At 38.8% G+C, this 20,728-nt stretch overlaps 1 protein-coding gene across 5 annotated transcripts in view; it reads left to right on the forward strand.

Annotated features, from left to right (window-relative positions):
• Ccdc146 (coiled-coil domain containing 146) overlaps positions 1 to 20,728 on the forward strand; it is a 136,777-nt gene that overhangs the window by 23,235 nt on the left and 92,814 nt on the right. For all 5 annotated transcript variants that reach the window (XM_087206534.1, XM_004839732.4, XM_021253955.2 and 2 more), the window contains one exon: positions 5,165 to 5,334. In XM_087206534.1, coding sequence (XP_087062660.1) covers positions 5,176 to 5,334 — 159 coding nt within the window. In that variant the 5' untranslated portion in view covers positions 5,165 to 5,175. Of the gene's footprint in view, positions 1 to 5,164; positions 5,335 to 20,728 lie in introns of those variants that run through there.

Here is a 20,728-nt window from a genome sequence, read left to right on the forward strand (position 1 = left end):
AAAAATTCCCTTAAAAATCCTTTGCCCGTTTTTCAATAAGGTCTCTCTCTGGCACTCTCTCTCTCTCTCTCTCTCTCTCTGTCTCTCTTCCCTTCTCTCCTTCCCTTCTTCCTCCTTCCCTCCTTCCTACTCAATTACATGAGTTCCTTGTATATTTTAGAAATCAACACTTTATCAAATATATGATTCACCAATATTTTCTTTCATTTCATAGACTGCATTTTCATTGTGCTGATTATTTCCTTTACTGTGCAGAAACTTGTTAGTCTGATGTAACCCCACATATTTATTTTTTCTTTTGTTACTCGGGTGTTGGTGTCCTATCCAAAAATTCCTTGCCAAGAACCACTTCACAGATATTTTTCCCTATGTCCTCTTGAAGTTGGTCTTGGCAAATTTTTTTCTTTTTTTCTAGTCTTTAAAAAATATTTAGTCCATTTTCAGTTGATTTTTATGAATGGCATAAGATATGGGCTCAATTTTATTCTTTTATATGTAGATGTCCAGTTTTCCCAACACCATTTATTGATGATACTGACTTTTCCCATTTTGAATTCTCAGTGTCCTTGCTGAAACCTGGTCGACAGAGTGTAAGTAGCTCATTTCTGGGTGCTCTATTCTGTTCCATTGGTCGATTGTTTTTCATGCCAGTATCATGCTATTTTGATTACTGTACCTTTCTGGTATAATTTGTTTGTTTGGTTTTTTTTTTTTTTTTTTTGGTACTGGGGATCGAACTTGAGACCTTGCACTTGCCAGGCAGGCGATGGAACAACTGAGCTAAATCCCCGGCCCTTTCTGCTATAATTTGAAATCAAGAAGTGTGATGATTCCAGATTTGTTCTTATTGCACAGTATTGCCTTGATTATTCAGGGCTTTTCATGGTTCCACATGAATTTTAGGGTCCCCCCCATATCTCTGAGAAATTCCATTGGAATTTTTACAGTGATTGCATCAAATGTATAGATTGATTTGTGTCATATGGACATTTGAACAATACTACTTTTTCAGGTCCATGAACATAAGATATCATTCTTTTTATTTGTGTCTACTTCAATTTATTTCATCACTGCTTTGTAGTTTTCAGTGCACATATCTTTCATGTCTTTTAGTTACATTGGTACTGAAGTATTTTACTCTATGGGTTAGGTTATTTTAAACTCTTATTAGAAAGCTGTCATAGTGTCTTTTAGTTGCTTTAATGTCTTTATTATGTAAAATGATTTATCTGCTCTAAAATATTTGTATTCCAGGATAATAGAGATTGAAAACTTCAGCCAACTGTCCATTCTGCACATGCCCATCGTTTGTTACCCAAGTAAACTGTATCATATTTAAAGACACAGTGCTTTGATTGTCTTAACCTTAATTTTCAAAGCTAATGCCATCTTGATTATAAAGATTCCAGGGGCCTTTAAATATTTTTTAAATGAATAGATGTACTATACTTTACCAACACTTTTATAATAGCAGAAATGTGGAACACATTTAAATGATTGTTTAAATAACCCACAGTGCATCTAGGCAAAGGAGTGCTATGTTTTAAATAATCTGAACAATGGAGATGGGAAAGAAGTGTTGAAGATAAAACAAAATTGCTCATGCATTGAAGTTGGTTGATGTGTGCTTACAAATTCACTGTGTATTTAAAATATTTATTTCTAAAAATGTTTGAAAAATAACAGAAATGGCCTCATGTCCTGAAGGAAATACTTTTCAGGGATACTCATCAACATTCAAAGACTGATTGAGCACATACAGTTCATTTTAGCTGATTAGCAAACATGTTCAGATTCAAAGCCAAACCACTTCTAACTGGCTGAAGATTTAAGGAGTGAACTGTGGTTACTCGCCAAATATGAAGTGTTGTAATACCTTCATAACAATAGGCTCTTTTAAAAACTTACTTTGTGGCATTGAAAAAGACAAACATGTCTGTTAAAAGAGAGGAAGACCCAACAATATCAATGACTGTTACAATAACACAAAGACAGCCAGACGTCAGGTACCTCCTGATGGAATTCTATGTCGACACCTAGAAGTATCCTTGCAGCAATGGGAGGAGCAAAGAGTCCAAGGGTAATTATGTCTGTGGCAGACAATCAGAGAGAGCAGAGTGGAAGCTAGAAGTCCAGATGCATTATCACATTTGTTCTGCACATCTTTCTGAAATAGAAAAATGTAGTCATTGTCACTATTACTTGAGACAGGAAGAATTAAAAGAATAGTGCCATGTCTCTGGCACTTGACTAATAAACTCAAAAAGCAGAACCTCCCAGGCCTCTGGCTTCATATTATAGAACACGCTTTCCATGTGAAAAAATCATTACCGAGGAGCAGTAAATGCGCTAAGGTACACATGGGAGAGAACACACAGGAGACAGATGACCCTGACCTTAAAATCCTGACAGGCACAGTCATCTTCTCTAGCAGGAGAAGAGTGTAGTAGACTGTTCTGCTGATTGAGTGCAGATCCACATATCCCACAGGTCAAAAGAGCAGGTAATGATGTTGCCATTTTTATAGGCAGAGGAGGCAACTTACCAGCTTCCTCTCTAGAAGGACAGTCATCCCACTGTCACCAAAGTGGACTCCTTATTGCCTGAGAGGAGACAAGGCAGGCTTCATGGATACATGATAGCCACAATTGTAGAGGGTGCCACTCTCAGAGGGTACTTGCTTCTATGCTTTGCTGTCACCAACTTAAAATGCTTAATAATTTGAATTTTGAGCTTGTGTTTTGCAAGTGAAGTCTGCTGGGACCACTGAGCATGCACCTGAACAGCAGGGAAAGGCCAGGTGGCAGGGGCACAGGTACAACAAGCCCAGGCTTGTGGGTATGCCAGCGCTCAGGTGCATGCCTAAGGCAGTCCAAGGCACTGAGGTAGATGAGCCAGGACTTGGTTCTAAATCGGTGGTGATGAGGACAGCCACAGAGGCAGAAGCAGCAGTAACAACAAAAGCAGTAAAGGCAGCAGTAACTGTCACAGCCTCGAGAGACAGAAGGGGCTTCACGTGAGGGTGGCTCTGGGACCCAGCCTGGGAGCCAGATCCCCAGAGCTAGCCCACGCGGCTTCTGGACATTAGGGACAGAAGCTGCTAGCACTCCTGCAGAAAAATATTTTAGCCAATTATTACAAAATAGATGCAAACATAGAGAGGTCACAATAAAAAATATCAGCATGAGTTATTAGAACTCATCAGTTTAAAATCTCCAGTTTTCAAAATTTTCCAATCATACGATTGCAAATCAAATATCCATGGGCTTAGAAATAGGAATTAAAGATCTTTGTATTTAATGGAAGAGAATACTTTTCATATAAAGCTTTGAATAAACCAAGAGCCGTGGAATACTTGTAACTTTGTTGCACAGCCGCTGCAAGTTACAGAATGTCACAGGAAGTGAACTTTTCACATGAAAGTGAGTGTTGAATAAATTTACTTTTAAAGTTAAATCCACACATGAAACTGGCAGGTACAGGGTTAAATCTTTTTAGAAAAAAATATTGTATGAGACTCATCATCTTTTTAAAATATTTTATCAGAAATTTATCCAAATGGTGTCACAGCCTGAAAATACCCTTAACAACTCCTGTAACGGATGCATCTGCAGAAAGATTCTTCTCAAATTGAAAGTTGCAAAAAATTATTTGTGGTCTTCTATTTCCCAAGAGCAACTGACATCAGTTAAGTTATGTTGGTTGAAAATGAAGTTCCAAAAAGCATAGTTTTTGGTAACCTAATAAGTGAATTTGCAGAAAAGTGAGCCAGAGAAATCATATGATTGACATATCACATTATTATTTATTTTATTGTATAAAATTGACATCAAATATTTTCTTGCAGTTTTTAAACCTTTATTATTCATGTGTCGTTATCATCCCTATTATATTTCATAAGTAATAAAATATTTTAAGGGCAAATTTTCTTTTGGTAACCTTCGTAGTACATTGTTCTTGCTTTTTAAAAGGAGAGCCCTACATTTCCCTTTTTGTGCTGAGCTCTACAAATTATGCAGACAGCCTGCCAATATGATTTGGGAAAGAAAATTTTTCAAAGCTGGTGATAGAAGTTGTCCATAGAAATCACAGCAGAATTTCAGATTTACTCCTCCGGGACTTCAATTTTGGACAAACTGACTTTCTGAGAAGTTGAGTAAATTATTATCGCTCCATTGGTTCAGCATTAGAATTTTATTTCTGAGAAGTCAAGCAAACTACTTGAAATAGCATTATCCTTTGGACATTGGAAGAGTGGTACAACTTGTTTGTTCCACTAGCAAATATTTTTAGCACACATTCTATTATGTGTGTTATTTCCCAGGTGTCGAAGCTATACAGGTAAATAAATACAGCTTCTGTTCTGAGAAGTCCAATTCTGGACACAATATAAAAAGTAGTATTTTAAGAGTGGCCACAGAAGCATGGACAAGGCACACACTATAGAGGCATCAGAAAGCAAGCGTGATTAACCCAGTGGGAAGGCTGAAAGTCCCCGCGTCAGTGCTTCACGACTCTCCTCTAGGCTGTGTGGACCTGCATCCTCACTGTAACCCTTCTATTCCTGGCACTGCAAGAGGACAGCAAAGAGTCCACTGCCAGAGCTCGCACACCACCAGCGCAGCTTGGTGAACGGAGTGCCCTGTCTGACCTTTCCTAGGTTTCGCTCCAGAGCCCATTCCCAGCCTGGCCCTTCTCTGCCCATAGCTCAGCCTGGCTGTTTCCAAACTAATCGACATTGATTTTGAGTTATATTTTAAGGATAAGGGCTATATTTGTTTACTCATTCAATAAATAGTAACTGAGTGCTCACTGCAGTGTCCAGTAAACTTAGAAGCCAAGGTTCTGCCCTCAAGGAGCTTAGAATAAAGATTTGAATGTAGCAATAAGGAGTATCTGGGGCTGAGCGTAGCTCAGTAGTCAAGCCTTACCTAGCTCGCTCAAGGCCCTGGGTTTGATCCCCTCCTCTGCAAAAGGGGAGAGATAGAGATGGGGGGGGGGGAAGAAAGGTGGAAGGGGGTCTAGGAATATCATTACAACAGAGCAGCCTTTTGTAATAACGAGATTATAGCCAACTTTCGTGACTTACTGATTCAGGTTTTTGCCACCTTTCTGTAAGTGAAGATACTCCTAAACAGCTGAATATGGATGCTTTTTGTTTCAGAATTGTAAGAAATGGAAGATAGCTCCACAGACACAGAAAAAGAAGAGGAAGAGGAGGAAGATGAAAAGTATAAAAAAGACATCGGTTATGCCATAGTGCCCACGATTAACATTCAAGACGAGCGGTTTGTTGATTTATCTGCAACTCCAGCTTTCCTTTGTCTGAATGAGGTATGCAATATTATTATCATTTATTAATATTATACAGTATTGCTATAGTAGACCTGAATCACCATCTACTTGAAAATTCAGATGAAGCGAATATAACGATCAAAATTCTTCATTACATGAACCCTACAGGTAATAGGTACAGTTTGAAGCCTGAACAAAATCGATCTTGCTTTTTCTTCCAAGAGCTAATCATGTAATTCTGGACTAATATAGTATCGTAGGTTCTGATGCCATTAAAGCATAATACCGTGTTTCCCCGAAAATAAGAGCTAACTAGGAAATAACCTTGAAAACTAGAGATTAACAATGCTGGTCCCAGTCAGCCTCTCCTTACCTTACAGAGCAGCCACAGACCAAGAGAGCAGTGATGGCAGGTAAGGCAAGGGCAGGCTGCCAGGGGCTGGCATTTCTGAGCTCTGGTTTTCAAGGCTGGTTATTTTCCAGCTAGTCTTATTTTCAGGGAAAGAAGATACGTATTTTTATATATGCAGTTAAGAACATTTCATAGGTTGCTACATGAAATTAATAATATTTCTTTAATTATTGTATATACTACATTTACTCAATAAGATGAAGCTAAAAGATCTTGTCATTATAATGACAGAAAGAATATGCAGGTACCTAATTAAATACAGTCGCCGCAGTGAAATACTGAAATCTGGTGCTTCCCGTTTTCAAGGAAGCAGAAGGGGACCATGATAAGTTACATGTGCTCAGTGTCTGGTTTTGAAAGCAAAATGAAGTAACGATATATGAGGAGAGTTGGATTTTTAAAGAAATAATAACTGACCACACCCGCAACTGTTGTTTGGTCATGCTGGAGAGCTGTAGTTTAGAAAATGGTTTAGAGTACATTTGAATTCCAGGCTATTAACTTTATGTTCAGATAACTGAACAAACATCCTAAAAAATTTGATAGCCACAGCAAAAATAAGCTTAAAAATTCTTAAAACAATTACAGAGTTTATTCAAAACCAGGAAGCAAAAACAAACAGGAATAGAATGCAATAAAAAACAATTTTAAAGTGATAGTGTTCTGTGTGTTTATGTGTCTCTAAGATCTAAATTGCTAAATTGTTTACTTTTTCATTTATTTGACATAGTTTCAGATATACAAGAAAGTTGCAAGAATAGTACAAAGAAACCCATGTACCCTTCACTCACACACCCCAGATGTTAACATCTTACTGTCCTGGCTTTACTCTCTCTTCCTCTTCCTCTTCCCCAGCCCCTTCCACCTCCCTCCCTCTCCTCCTTCTTCTCCTTTTCTCCTCTTCCCTCTTCTCCCTTCCCTTTTCCTCCCTCGCTCATCTCTCCGGTCCTGAAGACAAGATGGCCCTTTATAGCTCAATGCATCTCTGTTTCCTAACAATTCATTCATTCTGTTCTTTTATATAGTCATAGTACAGCTATATCAGGAAATCAGCATTGCTGCAATACCTTTATCTAATCCACAGGCCTTATTCAGATCTTGCCAACTGTGTCACTAGCATTCTTTACAGTAAAGCGAATGACTGTACATTTCATTATACATTTACAGATGATACATTCCATTCAGTAGTCATCTCTTTAGTCTCCTTTACTCTGGAACAACTCCTTGGACTTTTTAAAAATTTCTATAACATTGACACTGTTGAAGAGCATAGGCTGATTATTTTGTAGAATTTCTTTTCCAGTTGGATTAGCCTGACTTCCTCATCTCTAGATTCCAGTTACACATTTTTGGCAGAAACCATTAGATACAATGTTTTGTTCTTCTCAAGCATCATGTATCAGAAAGACATGATGTTGACTTATCCCATTGCTAGTTGGGGTGGTGACTTCCTGGTTTCTTCTATATATATTATCATTATTTTTCTATTTGAAATTAATAACTACTTACTGGGAAGATACCTGAGATTATGTATGTGCCTTACTCCTAAAAATTTCACCTACTAGTTTGACGTCTATGGATGATTTTTGCCCAAATCAATTCTTATGATGGTGGTTTTCTAATTCCATGTGTGTGTATGTGTATGTGTGTGTATTTTTTTTCACTGCTGAGACGTAAACCCAGTACATGCCAGGCAAACGCTGTACCACTGAGCCACACTGCCAATCCCCACACACATTATTTTGTTGGTGGTGGTGGTGTTGCCAAGCTGGTCTCGAACTCTTGGGCTCACGTGATCCCCCTGCCTGATCCGCCATCTGACTCCTTGGACAATTACATGAGATAGCTTCCTACTCTCAGGGAGAACATTCTCTTCGTTCTGACTTACTGATTTCCCTGTTTATCCTTGTGGGCTTATGATATCGTACAGTATTTTATGCAGTGAGTCATTGCTCATTTTAACTGTTTAATTATCCTAGATCTGGCCAGTACACACATCTTTGTTGGCCCATTTGTCCTTTTGGCCTACCTCCAGGGTTCTCTGTGCCCTTCCTTACTTTCTGGCACCAGAATATGTTCTGGGTTCATGTTGTATTTTCTTTGCTCCGGCCTGGAATCAGTCTTTTTTTCAGAGGATCCCTAGTTTCTTTTCATGGAGAACGATATTTGGAAATATCTCAGTGCTGGGTATGGTCATTGCTACTGGTGTGTCATTGCTTTAGACCCTCTCAGAGGACAGAGTTAAAAATAGATGCGTGAATACTTGTATCTGCACAGATTTATATTTATTTGTACATCTATCTTCATATATTTAAAACCATGAATTCATAGCTGATCATGAATATCTGTATATTCTGTATATCTGCCAAAACCCATCCTACGTCCAACTTTGCAATAGAATTTCTATCCTTACTAATTCAATTAAATCAAAACTAAAGCTAAACTTGTGCCGTACATTTGCCTAATGTGGTTACTGCCAAAGAGGTTTTACCAACACATGCTCGTGACGTAAGATCACCCATTTTGAGGACAGTTACATTAGGTTGGAAACCCAGTCACTGTGGGCCTAGCTGAGACGTCTTCCTGCCGTGTGGTTGAGATATAGCCCACTTGCTCCTCGTCCCACTCAGCCCAGAGGCAACTCGCTCTGCAGCTGCTAACCGTGAGCAAACCAGAGCCGTGTGAGGAAGAGCCCCGCCTCCCCACGTGTTCTCTAAACGAGCCACCCGGCCCCTGTGGGAACCCTAAGGGACGAAGCCAGTGGACCCTAATAGAGGTGCGGACAGATCCCTCCCTCTCAGCGCTCCACCTGTTGGTTGACCTTCCGGCCCCTCCAGACTCCCATCAGGCACCTTCTGCCCGAAACCCTGACCTCTCTGGGATATGTAATGACACATTTCTTCAGGCTCATGTACTGTGTTTTGGTGTCACCTCCTCATTCCATCTTACCTGTCCCCTCCACCTCACCCCCAGGCCAGGTCAGTCCCTCCTAGGTGGTCTTGATTTATGGCTACTGGCCCAAAAGATCAGATTAGAGAGAAACCATAGTAAGAAAAATCCCAAGTTGAGTTTGTGCAGCAAAATTATGCTAACAGTAAAAATTATACTCAAGGGTTTTTTAAAAGCAAAGATGAAGTACAAAGTGTTTGCTTTGTCAATTGAAAGAAGAATTTAGAAAACTCATCCATATTTATCTTCAACCTTACACTTAAACATTTAAAAATCTTAATACACACACACACAAACTATAGTTATTCATTGTTAGATATGACAAGTCTCGGATCAAGTGGCTCTCCAAGAGATTTCAATAATAGTGTCAAAGAACTGTCTAACCCACTCTGGCATAGGTTCAACATTAGCATTCTTACTGCATAAGAACTAATCCTCAAACCTAAGAAATCTTACAGAACAAATTATTGGCATTGGACAACTTTGGTAATAAGTACGAATGACTAAGGGGGTGGGGAAGTGACTCAGTGGCAGAGGGCTTGCCTCATTTACGTGAGACCCTGGGTTTGATCCCTAGCCCTGAAAATACAAACAAACAAAATATTGTTAAGATATTGTTAAGCATTGAAGCTATAGCTTTAGTTTTTCATTCTTTTGACATTTAAAAAAAGATTTGTAGGGGCCGGGGATTTAGGGTTTCGCCGCCTGCTGTGCAAGTGCAAAGACCCAAGTTTGATCCCTGATGCCAAAAAAAAAAAAAAGATTTATAGAGGCCTTAAAGTTTATAACCTCCATTATATAAATTTGTCCTCCTTCAGCTGTCTAAATAGAAATGATTATCTGCAGAACAGCAAGAATTCAGAGGGCAGCTGAAAGAAAGCTGTCAGGAATCCGCTTCCAAAAGTCCAGATGTTTGGGGTCACATTGAAAGAATGAGAGCCACTTAGAGCATTTGTTGTTATTCATGCCAGTCGCACAACTGGCCTGGCATGGCAAAGCCCAGATGTCAGGCTGCCATCCAGTATTGCTGAAGAGTGAGTTCAGTGTGACAAGCACAGTGCTGTGCAGTTTGGAACCACACAACTTTACGATCTATCATTCACTTAGACCCTCGTCATCTTCTTGCCTTGTCAGGGACTCTCCCACGTTTAGAGGTAATAAATTCAGACACCAAGAGATACTGGCTACATTAAAACCTGCTTATGACTATCCCCAAACCCACCTCATCATGTTGCCTCTGAAAATACTGTGTCATTCAAATCAAAAAACCAAATGAAATTCTTCCGTGGATCACACTTTGCAGCCCTTGCCTCTATTCCGAAATTTTTAGAATCATGTCCTTCTGGAGATTGCCTGGCACCCAGGTTATGGGTTTCTCGAGCCTCCCAACTCTTGCAGTATTTGAAGGCCACACCCATTATGTGGTACTTACTCATCAACAGATACTTCCTGAGTAATCTCATCCTAAGATATTGCACAGAAAATTTAGAGTTTCATACCGACATTACGATCACAATAAGAAAGAAGATAAACAGGGCAGGAACTAGACTATGTTGATTTACTCTTCAGGATGAATGCTCACTGTGATACTTGGACGTAAGCCACACAACTGCCCTGGGGGTCACTGCTGGATACCTGCTCCCCAACTCCACCTTCCCTGCCTAACTCTGAGGCCTGCCGAGCCACACAACTCTTGTCCCGTTGAAAACTGAATTACACCTCGTTTCTATTTTTTAATATTTTGTTCAGTTTTTATGTATCCATATATATTAAATCTCACAAATATTAACTGTTCATCTCAGTGAAACTTTTCATAAGCTTACAACCAACAAGTTCATCACTGAATTATCAGTCTTCTCCCAAACCCGACTCTCTCCTGTTTTCCTTGCCTGTTCGAAAAGTAAATACTTGTATCTCTTGAATTTATCTTTTCTCTCACCATATTCTCAGTTAGGTTAGCAACCTGAAGTTCTCTCTGGGATCCTCTACAGTCCTCCTCACTCTTATCAGAGATAACTATTGTTCTGACTTATCACCATATGTTTGCCTCTTCATCAACACCTTGTAAATGGAATCATATACACTAGGTTTTCGATCTGGCTTCTTATGCTCATCATTATATCCATGAGATTCATTAGTAACGTTGTGAATGGCAGTAGATTCTTTTTCCTAGTCCTGCATAGGATTCTACTGTTCGTATACATGATTTGTACTTACAAATTCATTTATTGTGCACATATACCAGTGAGTAGGGTTACTGTGTCTAGTCTAGGTTTATATTCAGCTTTAGCAGAGACTTTCAAATGGTTTGCCAAAGAGTTGTACCAACATACATGCTGATGGCTTTCACATTGAATGCTGAAACACATCCAGGGCTAATGTAAGTTACCACTTCCATGGAATTCCCCAAGGTCCGATCTGTACTTGTATCTGTATGTGCTATGTAAAGCAGCACTGATTTATAAATGTGGCTTTAGTTGTCGTGTCAGTGTGTTAGATAATGAACTTTCCCACGGCTCGAAAGCCATAAAATTATTTTTGTTTTAATGCCATGAGCCAACATCAAAGTACTGTTTTGCCTAAGCTTTTGTGGCTCTTTGCTTTTCACCAAGAGCTCCTACTTCTCTTCATTTACTGTGAATAATTCTTATGCGGATCATTAAGTCTTTGATTGCATGTAGCCAAGAGGTAAAGAAAAGGAAAAGCCAGATTGTTTGGGAGGCAGGGGTGGAAGTATGACCATTTTAGGGAAACACTGAGGTAGAAAACATGTGAATCAGGATAGAATATGAAATTGTGTCACAGTAGAGTGTGGATGAGTAGGTATTAATTGAGGGTGAGTAGATAAAAAGAGACTAGCTTTGTTAACAATATGACCTTTCACTAAACCATGCATAAACAGGTTATATGTAAAACTGAACTGCTGGACTTCTTACAAAATGTGTAACAGTGATATTTGCTTCTAAGTTCCAGTTGCAGGTCAGATTTGCTGAGAATTGAGATACTGGGTAGTTTGTGAAGAATAATGGTAGACATTAAATTAAATCTTTTTTTTTTTTTTTTGGCACCAGGGATCAAACTCGGGACCTTGCGCTGGTGGGGCAGGCAGCGGCACCACTGAGCTACATCCCTGGCCCCCCTCCATTAAATCTTAATCTGCTTTGCAGATGTTTATACAGCACCCACCATGTGCCAGACACTGCTAAGAGACATTTATTACTGTTGTTATTAAAGCACTGATATCTAATTTATCCTTCAACTTCTGTGCTGCACTGGATTGTGCCGGATACCACAGGAATTCCTAGACACAAAGCACACAGAAGGTTCCTGTTCGTTACAAGCTTTGTTTGGAAACAAGAAGTCGGACTTTACATGTCAACAAAGGGCCGTATGTGGTTATAGACCTAGAAGCTTCAAACAGTTCTGTTAACATTGAAAGGAAGGGTCCGTGGCTGTGTGATAAGATAATTTGGAGAGGCTTTTTGAAGGTGGTATGCCATGAGAGGGGATATTTCTTCTGTATCATTGGATTCTACTATATCTGTCTTTTTCTGTCTTTGACCTGCACCCATACACACTTTCACTTACGTCTTCAGACGCCAAGGAACCTCAAAGCAAATGTGCGCAAATCTTACTTGGTGCGTGATTCTTTCCCCAAAGCTGACCCCCCCCTTGTGTTGTCACCTTTTTCTCCCTTGTAAATACCTCCTAATGTAGTCTCTTGTCTGTTCCATTCCTCCCACCATGGAGACAAGACGTGAAGAGCAGCTGAACTAATGCAGTGGTAATGGGGAAAGGAACAAATACGTTTAGGAGAGATATCAGGGAAAGATACAATACTGGGCTGAGAGGGTGGGTGAGGGGTGAGGGAGAGAGTCTAAATTGACGTTTGGAATTCTGATTTAGGAATGGGCTAAATTATGGAACCATAAGTGACAGAATTCAGAGGAAGCAATGAACCCGAGGCCAGTGTGTAGTGTGTGGATTTGAGGTTTCTACAGAAGTCCCTGGCTAGAGAAGTAGACATAGAAGGGCCTCGATAGTTTTCAGATTGCTTTCTGAAAGGACTGCGACTTCCTATTCAGGTATACTTAACATAATCTATCACTATGTATTTATAGAAAAATACTGCCATTGTTTACCTGATTCCATACTTTTGAAACGATTGATTTACTGGTATATTCACATCTTCAAAAGATATCTTTAATACATTTGGGTCTCATAAGGCTGGTACCAGATAAATAAATTTTGGATTTTTGAAATTCTCATGAATTACTGAAAATGTTGGTGCTTTTCTGATACCACTAAAGCTTTATTCATTTTCTAGGCTGGAGCTTCTGTAGGTTTACTGGTGAGCTTCTTGACATAATCTCTAATGAAAGTTGAAATATTTTTCAAGGAATCAAAGTAGTTTCTCTTTTGTACCTTAACCAATTGATCAGATAACTGGTTACAAAGATGAAAAGCTAAGAGTCTCACCTTCAAGGAACTTACAGTCAAAGAAGTTTGAAGTATGTAATCTACTTTTCCAGATGAGTCCCTAAGCAACAAGAATTTTGAGATGCCCTTTCAATCTTGAAGATTGAGACCAATCTGGGGTTATGCACCTGGGTGGAAGCAGGAAAGAATCCTATTCCGCCATCTTTTCCCTTGATAGCTGTTGCATTTGACATTGCTCCCTCCACATTCACACATTCAAGCACAATTTTAGGATCTGACAAACTGACTTTTAAAATAAACTATATTAAAATAAAAAATAAAGATAAATATGTAATGACTCTATTAGTTATGTATTTATCATTGATTCCCCTATTTTTTCCTTGGCCACCACACCTCATTAATAGCTGTAATTAGAGGATATATATTTTTGTTTTATTTATTTATTTATTTATTTATTTATTTATTTATATTTTGATACCTGGGATCAAACTCGGGTCCTTGTGCTTGTGCAGCAGACAGCGAAACCACTGAGCTAAATCCCTGGCCCAAGGATATGTATTTTTAAATTGCTATATTTATTTTTTAAATATTTCTATAAATCTCACCATTATTGGCATGTTTTCATTTTTTTCCATCACACATCCAGGCAGCCTTACAAGAATAATTTTTCAAGATTTTATTTGGCTGTCAAGAGGTTTTAAACAGCATTATTTATTAAACAGTGGAAAGCAGATGGATTCCCCTGTTCCCATATAGGTTTTGTTTTTTCCCTGTTGTTGCTGATTTTCTTGTCTTTACCACGACAGTGGGTAGAAATTTAAAATTCTTTCCAGTGTGGAAGAAGACTTTGGGACATGCCAGGAATGCACTTAAATATTTAGGTACCCATGTGGCTTGTGTCTATGTACAAAGATTAAAGATTTATATTGGTATTACAAAAATACAGGTCATATTCCACTTTGCAAGGCAGACTAACACCCGTAAACTTGATCTGTAAAACCACACACTCGAGCAGCTTAGGGTCAGAGGAGAGAAGGTCCCGTGTGACAGTGTCTTACTCTGGGCACCTCCAAAATGATAAACATGAAGGCTGCTTCTGGCCAGGAATCTGGGGTGTTGTCAGAATAAGAATCTGAACAGGCTGTGATCAGTGCCAAGTAGGAGTCAGAAGGGCACTGAAAAAACAGGATAGAGACTAGAGGAAAGGGCTTCCGGGCTGCCATCCATCCCGCCGCTCCCAGCCCAGAGGTAGGGGCTTCTGAGCCGCCATCCCACTGCTCCTGGTCCAGAGGAAGGGGCTTCCCAGTCACCATCCCTCCCGCTGCTCCCAGCCGAGAGGAAAGGGCTTTTGGGCCACCTCCTATCCCGCCACTCCCAGCCCAAAGAAAGGGGCTTCCAGGTCACCATCCCTACCAGCACTCACAGCCCCTGTCTCACCTTTCCCAGCTCAGAGGAGGTGATCCACGCAGATGCCAACAGCACCCCCCCCAGTCGAAATGAGAAAACATGTAAATAAATCTCAAAACCAGACTTCCAGATCACCTACAGCAACCCCAAAGGGAAATGAGATGGAACACTCTGATACTTAACCACCCGGACCCACTGAACTGGCAACAAAAGGGGATCTGGAAAAAATGAAATCAGAAATAATTTCTCAGATAACAGGAGAAATTGTGCTCCTAGTGCAAGACATGATTAATAAATCTAGAGAAGAGCTGAGGAACATGATGAAACCCCAACATAAGAAACAAATGGAATCCAAAAAGCAGATGCAAATAGATTTCCAGGAGATGAAAAACTCCATTGAAAGTCTACACAGCAGAATGAGCCAATGTGAGAACAGAATTTCAGATATAGAAGATAAGATTGCAATTAATAACCAGGAAAAGAAAAATTGCTTCAAAATTATAAGGGAACACGAGAAATCAATCCAGCAGATGCTAGAAGATACAAAGAAGAATAACATAAGACTGATTGGAGTCAATGAAGAAACAGGAGAGAGTGCAGATGACATAAAAAAAAAAAACTCTTCACAGAAGTAATGGCAGAAAACTTCCCAAGCAGGGGAAAAGAACTTGACATACAGATAAGTGAGGCATATAGGACTCCAAATAGTCTTGATCAAAAAAATCTACACTTAGGCATATAATTGTTAAGATTCCAGAAACTCAACGGAAGAACAAGTTCTACAAGCAGTTAGAGAAAAGAAACAAATCACATACAAAGGAAAGCCCATCAGAATCACAGCAGACTTCTCAACACAAACCATCAAGGCAAGAAGAGCTTGGAGTGACATATTCCAAACCCTAAAAGAAAACAGCCTCCAACCCAGATTGATGTACCCTGCAAAACTATCTTTCAAAATGGATGGAGAAATAAGATACTTTCATAAACAGACCACCTTAGGAACTTCGTGAATTCCAAACCAGCACTCCAAAAAATTTTACACAATATCCTAGGAACAGACATTGAGGATCACAACCTCAGGAAGCAAAGCAGAATGAACCCATCTGGCATGACAAGAAATTAAATGTAAAGGGGGAGAACCCAACAAAAAGAAAAAGTCATGGCAATGACAAGTCAATACGTTTCACTTATAACCATCAACGTTAATGGTCTCAATTCACCAATCAAAAGAAATAGACTGGCAGAATGGGTCAAGAAGCAAAATCCAACAATATGCTGCATACAAGAAACACACTTAATTCAAAAGGAAACTCATAGACTGAAAGTTAAAGGGTGGAAAACAATACTCCATGCGATGGGAACATGAAAAAAAGCAGGAGTAGCTATCCTCTTTGCAGATCAAGTAGATTTCAAACCAACACTGATTAAGAGGGACAAAGAAGGACACTGCATCCTTGTAAAGGGAAGAATCCAAGAGGAAGAGATGACAATCATAATTTCTGTGCACCAAACACTAGTGTGCCCAACTATATAAAACAAATACTAACAGACATCAAAAGTCATATATGCACTAATACAATTGTAGTGGGGGACCTTAACACCCCACTGTCACAAATAGATAGTTCAACTAGACAAAAAATAAGTAGTGAAATACTAGAACTCAATCAAACTCTTGAACAAATGAACTTAACAGATGTTTACAGAGTCTTCCACCCCACAAAAATCAGAATACACATTTTTCTCAGCTGCACATGGGTCATTCTCCAAAACAGACCACATACTCACACATAGAACATGTTTAAGTAAGTGCAAAGGAATTGAAGTTATCCCCTGTATATTATCAGACCATAGTGCAATGAAATTGGAGATCCATAGCAAAAGAAACTCAAAAAATTTCATAAACACGTGGAAATTGAACAACACACTTCTGAATAACCAATGGGTCACAGAGGAAATTAAAGAAGAAATCAGACAGTTCCTTCAATTAAATGACAATGATAATACAACATATCAGAATCTATGGGACACAACGAGAGCAGTGTTATGATGGAAATTCATAGCAGTGAATATGCATATTAGGAAAACAGAACAAGCCCAATTAAACAACCTGATGCTGAACCTCAAGCTTCTAGAAAAAGAAGAGCAGGACAACCCCAAAGCTTATACAAGGGAGGAAATTATAAAGATCAGAGGAGAAATCAATGCAATGGAGACTAAGAGAATGATACAAAAAATCAATGAAGCCAAGAGTTGGTTCTTCGAAAGAATCAACAAAATTGACAAAGCCTTAGCCAACCTTGTCAGAAAAAGGAAAGAAAAGGCCCAAATCCATGCAATTAGGAATAAAAAAGGTGAAATTACAACAGGCCCAGCAGAAATCCAGAGGATCATCAATACCTACTTCCAGATCCTATACGCCAATAAGATGGAAAACACAGAAGAAATGGACAGATTCCTAGATACATATGAATTACCAAAGTTGAACGAAGAAGACCTAAAAATTCTAAATAATGCAATATCAACCAATGAAATTGAAAATGTAATTAAAAACTTATCAACTAAGAAAAGCCTGGGCCCCAGTGGCTTCATTGCTGAATTCTACAAGACATTTATAGAGGAACTACTGCCACTACTGTTTAAACTTTTCAATGAAATTGAAAGGGAAGCAATGCTTCCAAATTCATTCCTAGAAGCAAGCATCACCTTGATCCCCTAAGCAGAGAAAGACCCAACCAAGAAGGAGAACTATAGGCCAATCTCACTAATGAACATAGATGCAAAATTCCTTAATAAGATACTGGCAAATAGAATGCAGAAGATCATCAAGAAGATCATACACCCTGATCAAGTGGGATTCATCCCAGGGATGCAGGGATGGTTCAACATATGCAAATCAATCGATGCAATACACTATATCAATAGAGCCAAGCACAAAAACCATATGATTATCTCCATAGATGCAGAAAAATTAACAAAGTCCAACATGCATTTATGATAAAAACTCTACAAAAAATTGGAATAGATGATCTCTACCTCAAACTGATAAAACCCATCTATGAAAAACCAACAGCCAATATCATACTAAATGGTCAAAGACTGAAATCCTTCACACTCAAATCAGGAACAAGACAAGGATGTCCACTATCACCACTCTTGTTCAATATAGTTCTGGAAACATTAGCCACAGCAATTAGACAAGAGAAAGAAATAAAAGGAATAAAGATAGGAAATGAAGAAGTCAAATTGTCATTATTTGCAGATGACATGATACTGTATATAGAAGACCCCAAGAACTCCACCAAAAGTCTTCTGGACTTAATAACCAAATTCAGTCAAGTAGCTGGTTACAAGGTCAACACACAAAAATCAATAGCTTTCCTCTACACCAATGACAGACTCACTGAGAGAGAAATAGGGCAAATAATTCCTTTCACAATAGCATCCAAAAAACTGAAATACCTAGGAATCAACCTAACAAAAGAAATCAAAGACCTCATCTCTGAAAACTATAGCACTCCAAAAAGAGAGATTGAAGATGATATCAGAAAATGGACAGACATCCCCTGCTCCTGGGTAGGAAGGATTAATATAGTGAAAATGGCCATACTTCCAAAACTGCTAAATAGATTTAATGCAATTCCAATTGAGATCCCAGCAGGATACTTCATGGACCTTGAGAAAACAATCCAAAAGTTCATTTGGAACAAGAAGAGACCCAGAATAGCAAAAGCAATTCTAGGTAACAGAGACATGGCAGGGGGTATCACAATCCCCAACCTGCAACTCTACTACAAAGCTACTGTGATAAAAACAGCATGGTACTGGCAAAGAAACAGACCTGAGGACCAGCGGAACAGATTAGAAGATGCAGAAACAATGCCAAACACACTCAGCCATCTCATCTTCAATGAAGGAGCCAAACACCCTCACTGGAGGAAAGATAGCCTCTTTAATAAATGGTGCTGGAAAAATTGGTTTTCAACTTGGCAAAGATTAAAACTAGACCTATATCTCTCACCATGCACTAAACTAAAATCAAAATGGATTAAAGATCTAAATATTAAAATAGAAACTTTGAACCAGTTGGAACAGAGGTTAGGTAGAAGTCTTGAAGACATTGGTGTAGGAAAAGATTTTATGAACAAAACCTCAGTTGCCCGTGAACTAGCACAAACAATCAACAAGTGGGATCTCTTCTTATTAAAAAGCTTCTGCACAGCAAGAGAAACCACCAGCAGTGTGAAGAGACAACCCACAATGTGGGAAAAAATCTTCACCTGCTTTTCCTCAGACAAAGGTCTACTATCTTGAATCTATAAAGAACTTAAAAAGATCAGACCTCCCAAATTTAAAGACCCAATCCAAAAATGGGCATCTGAAATGAACAGACATTTCTCAGACAAGGAAGTGGAAATAGCAAATAAATACATGAAAATATGTTCAACGTCACTGGTCATTTGAGGGATGCAAATGAAAACAACACTGAGATTCCACCTCACTCCAGAAAGAATGGCTGCTGTCCTGAAATCAACCAATAACAAATGCTGGCGGGGCTGTGGGGAAAGAGGAACCCTGCTCCACTGCTGGTGGGAGTATTGATTGGTGCAACTACTGTGGAAATCAGTATGGAGATACCTCAAAGAACTAGGACTGGAAGTCCCATTTGACCCCACTATTCCACAATGGGGACCTTCCCCAAAGAATTAAAAAAATCATACCACAGTGATATATGTGTGCCCATGTTCATAGCAGCACAGTTTCTAATAGCTCAAACTTGGAAACAGCCCAAATGCCCATCAACTGGAGACTGGATCAAGAAAATGTGGGTTTTTTATAAAATGGAGTACTACTCAGCCATAAAAAATGAGAAATTAGAGACATTTATAGCTAAGTGGATGCACATTGAGGCAATACTCTTAAGTGAAATAAATAGGACACACATGTGTAAATACCAAATAATTTCTCTGGTGTGAGAAACTGAAAGTGTAAATAAGGACTAAAATGTATAATAGGTAATGTAAAATAGAAGAAAAGGGGCAAAGGGGAAGGAAGTGGGAGGGCTAGGGGAAAGGATAGAAGGGAATGGGATTAATATGAGAAAATGGAAAAATAGGAACAAAATCTTTGTAAATAGGAATGGAGGGGTTGAAGGGAGAGCTGGGCAAGGGTGAAAAATAAGAACCAAGAGAGACTATGTAAAGGTGCAAATTTCCAATGATGAATGTCATTATATTGTATACCTAAAATGTACCAATGATTAGAATGAATAATCGATAATGCAAAATAGGAAGAAAAGGTCCAAAGGGGTACGGTTAGTGGGAGGGGCAGGGGAAAGGAAGGAAGGGAAAGGAAAAATGATGAGAAATGGAAAAAATGGAAATAAAGTCTTTGTAAATAGGGAAGGGTGGAGGGGGTGAAGGGAGGGCTAGGAATGGGGAAAACATAAGAACCAAGATGCATCATGTAAAGGTACAATTCCCAATGAGAAATGTAATTGTGTTGTATACCTACAATGTACCATTAAAAGAATTTAAGAACAACAAAAAAAAGAAAACCCAGGGTAAAGAAGAATCAGTGACTCCTCTACCTCCTACCTTCCATTACTCATTCTGAAAATTCTTACTGAGCATGTACAGTACACCCAGGGCTAAGAGGAAAATGTGTGTCCCTTTTCTGTATGGTTTATGTTCCCCCCTTCCCCTATATCTGTTTCTATTCCTTACTGACATAATTAGGATCTCATTTGTATGTGTGTTTGTGTGTGAGTGCATGTGGATTTATTTTTAATTACATTTAATAAAGTTTTAATTACCCATTTGTATTGATTTTTAAGCTACTATTATTACAACTTTAACTACAAATGTTAAAAATAATAGTCTGAACTTGGATGGTATCTTTTAAAAAACAGTCACTGTGAACAGATGTTGTGTTTTAAAATAATAGGAGAAATAATTAATAATGTTTTCTTCTCTGGTGAAAGAAAATCCTTGAGGGAGAAAGTAAGTTGGGTTTTGAAAGCTTGTGGTTCTTGATAGAAAACGTGCATCTTGAAAATGATAGTACCTTTAATAATCCAAGAACTATTTGGAACTGAAGACTGAAGTTTAAGGATTAAAATAAAGTATATCTTTTTCAGTTAAAAAAATATATATATGGGGGCTTGGGTGTGGAGTAGAGCTTCTTTTTATATGTTAAAGACTTTTAAAATATAGTAATAGAAGCTTT

The sequence above is a fragment of the Heterocephalus glaber genome, unplaced genomic scaffold (genome assembly GCF_053883595.1).
Source record: "Heterocephalus glaber isolate CG9 unplaced genomic scaffold, H.glaber_assembly_v1.0 deba00000676, whole genome shotgun sequence".
Lineage (NCBI taxonomy): Eukaryota > Metazoa > Chordata > Mammalia > Rodentia > Bathyergidae > Heterocephalus > Heterocephalus glaber.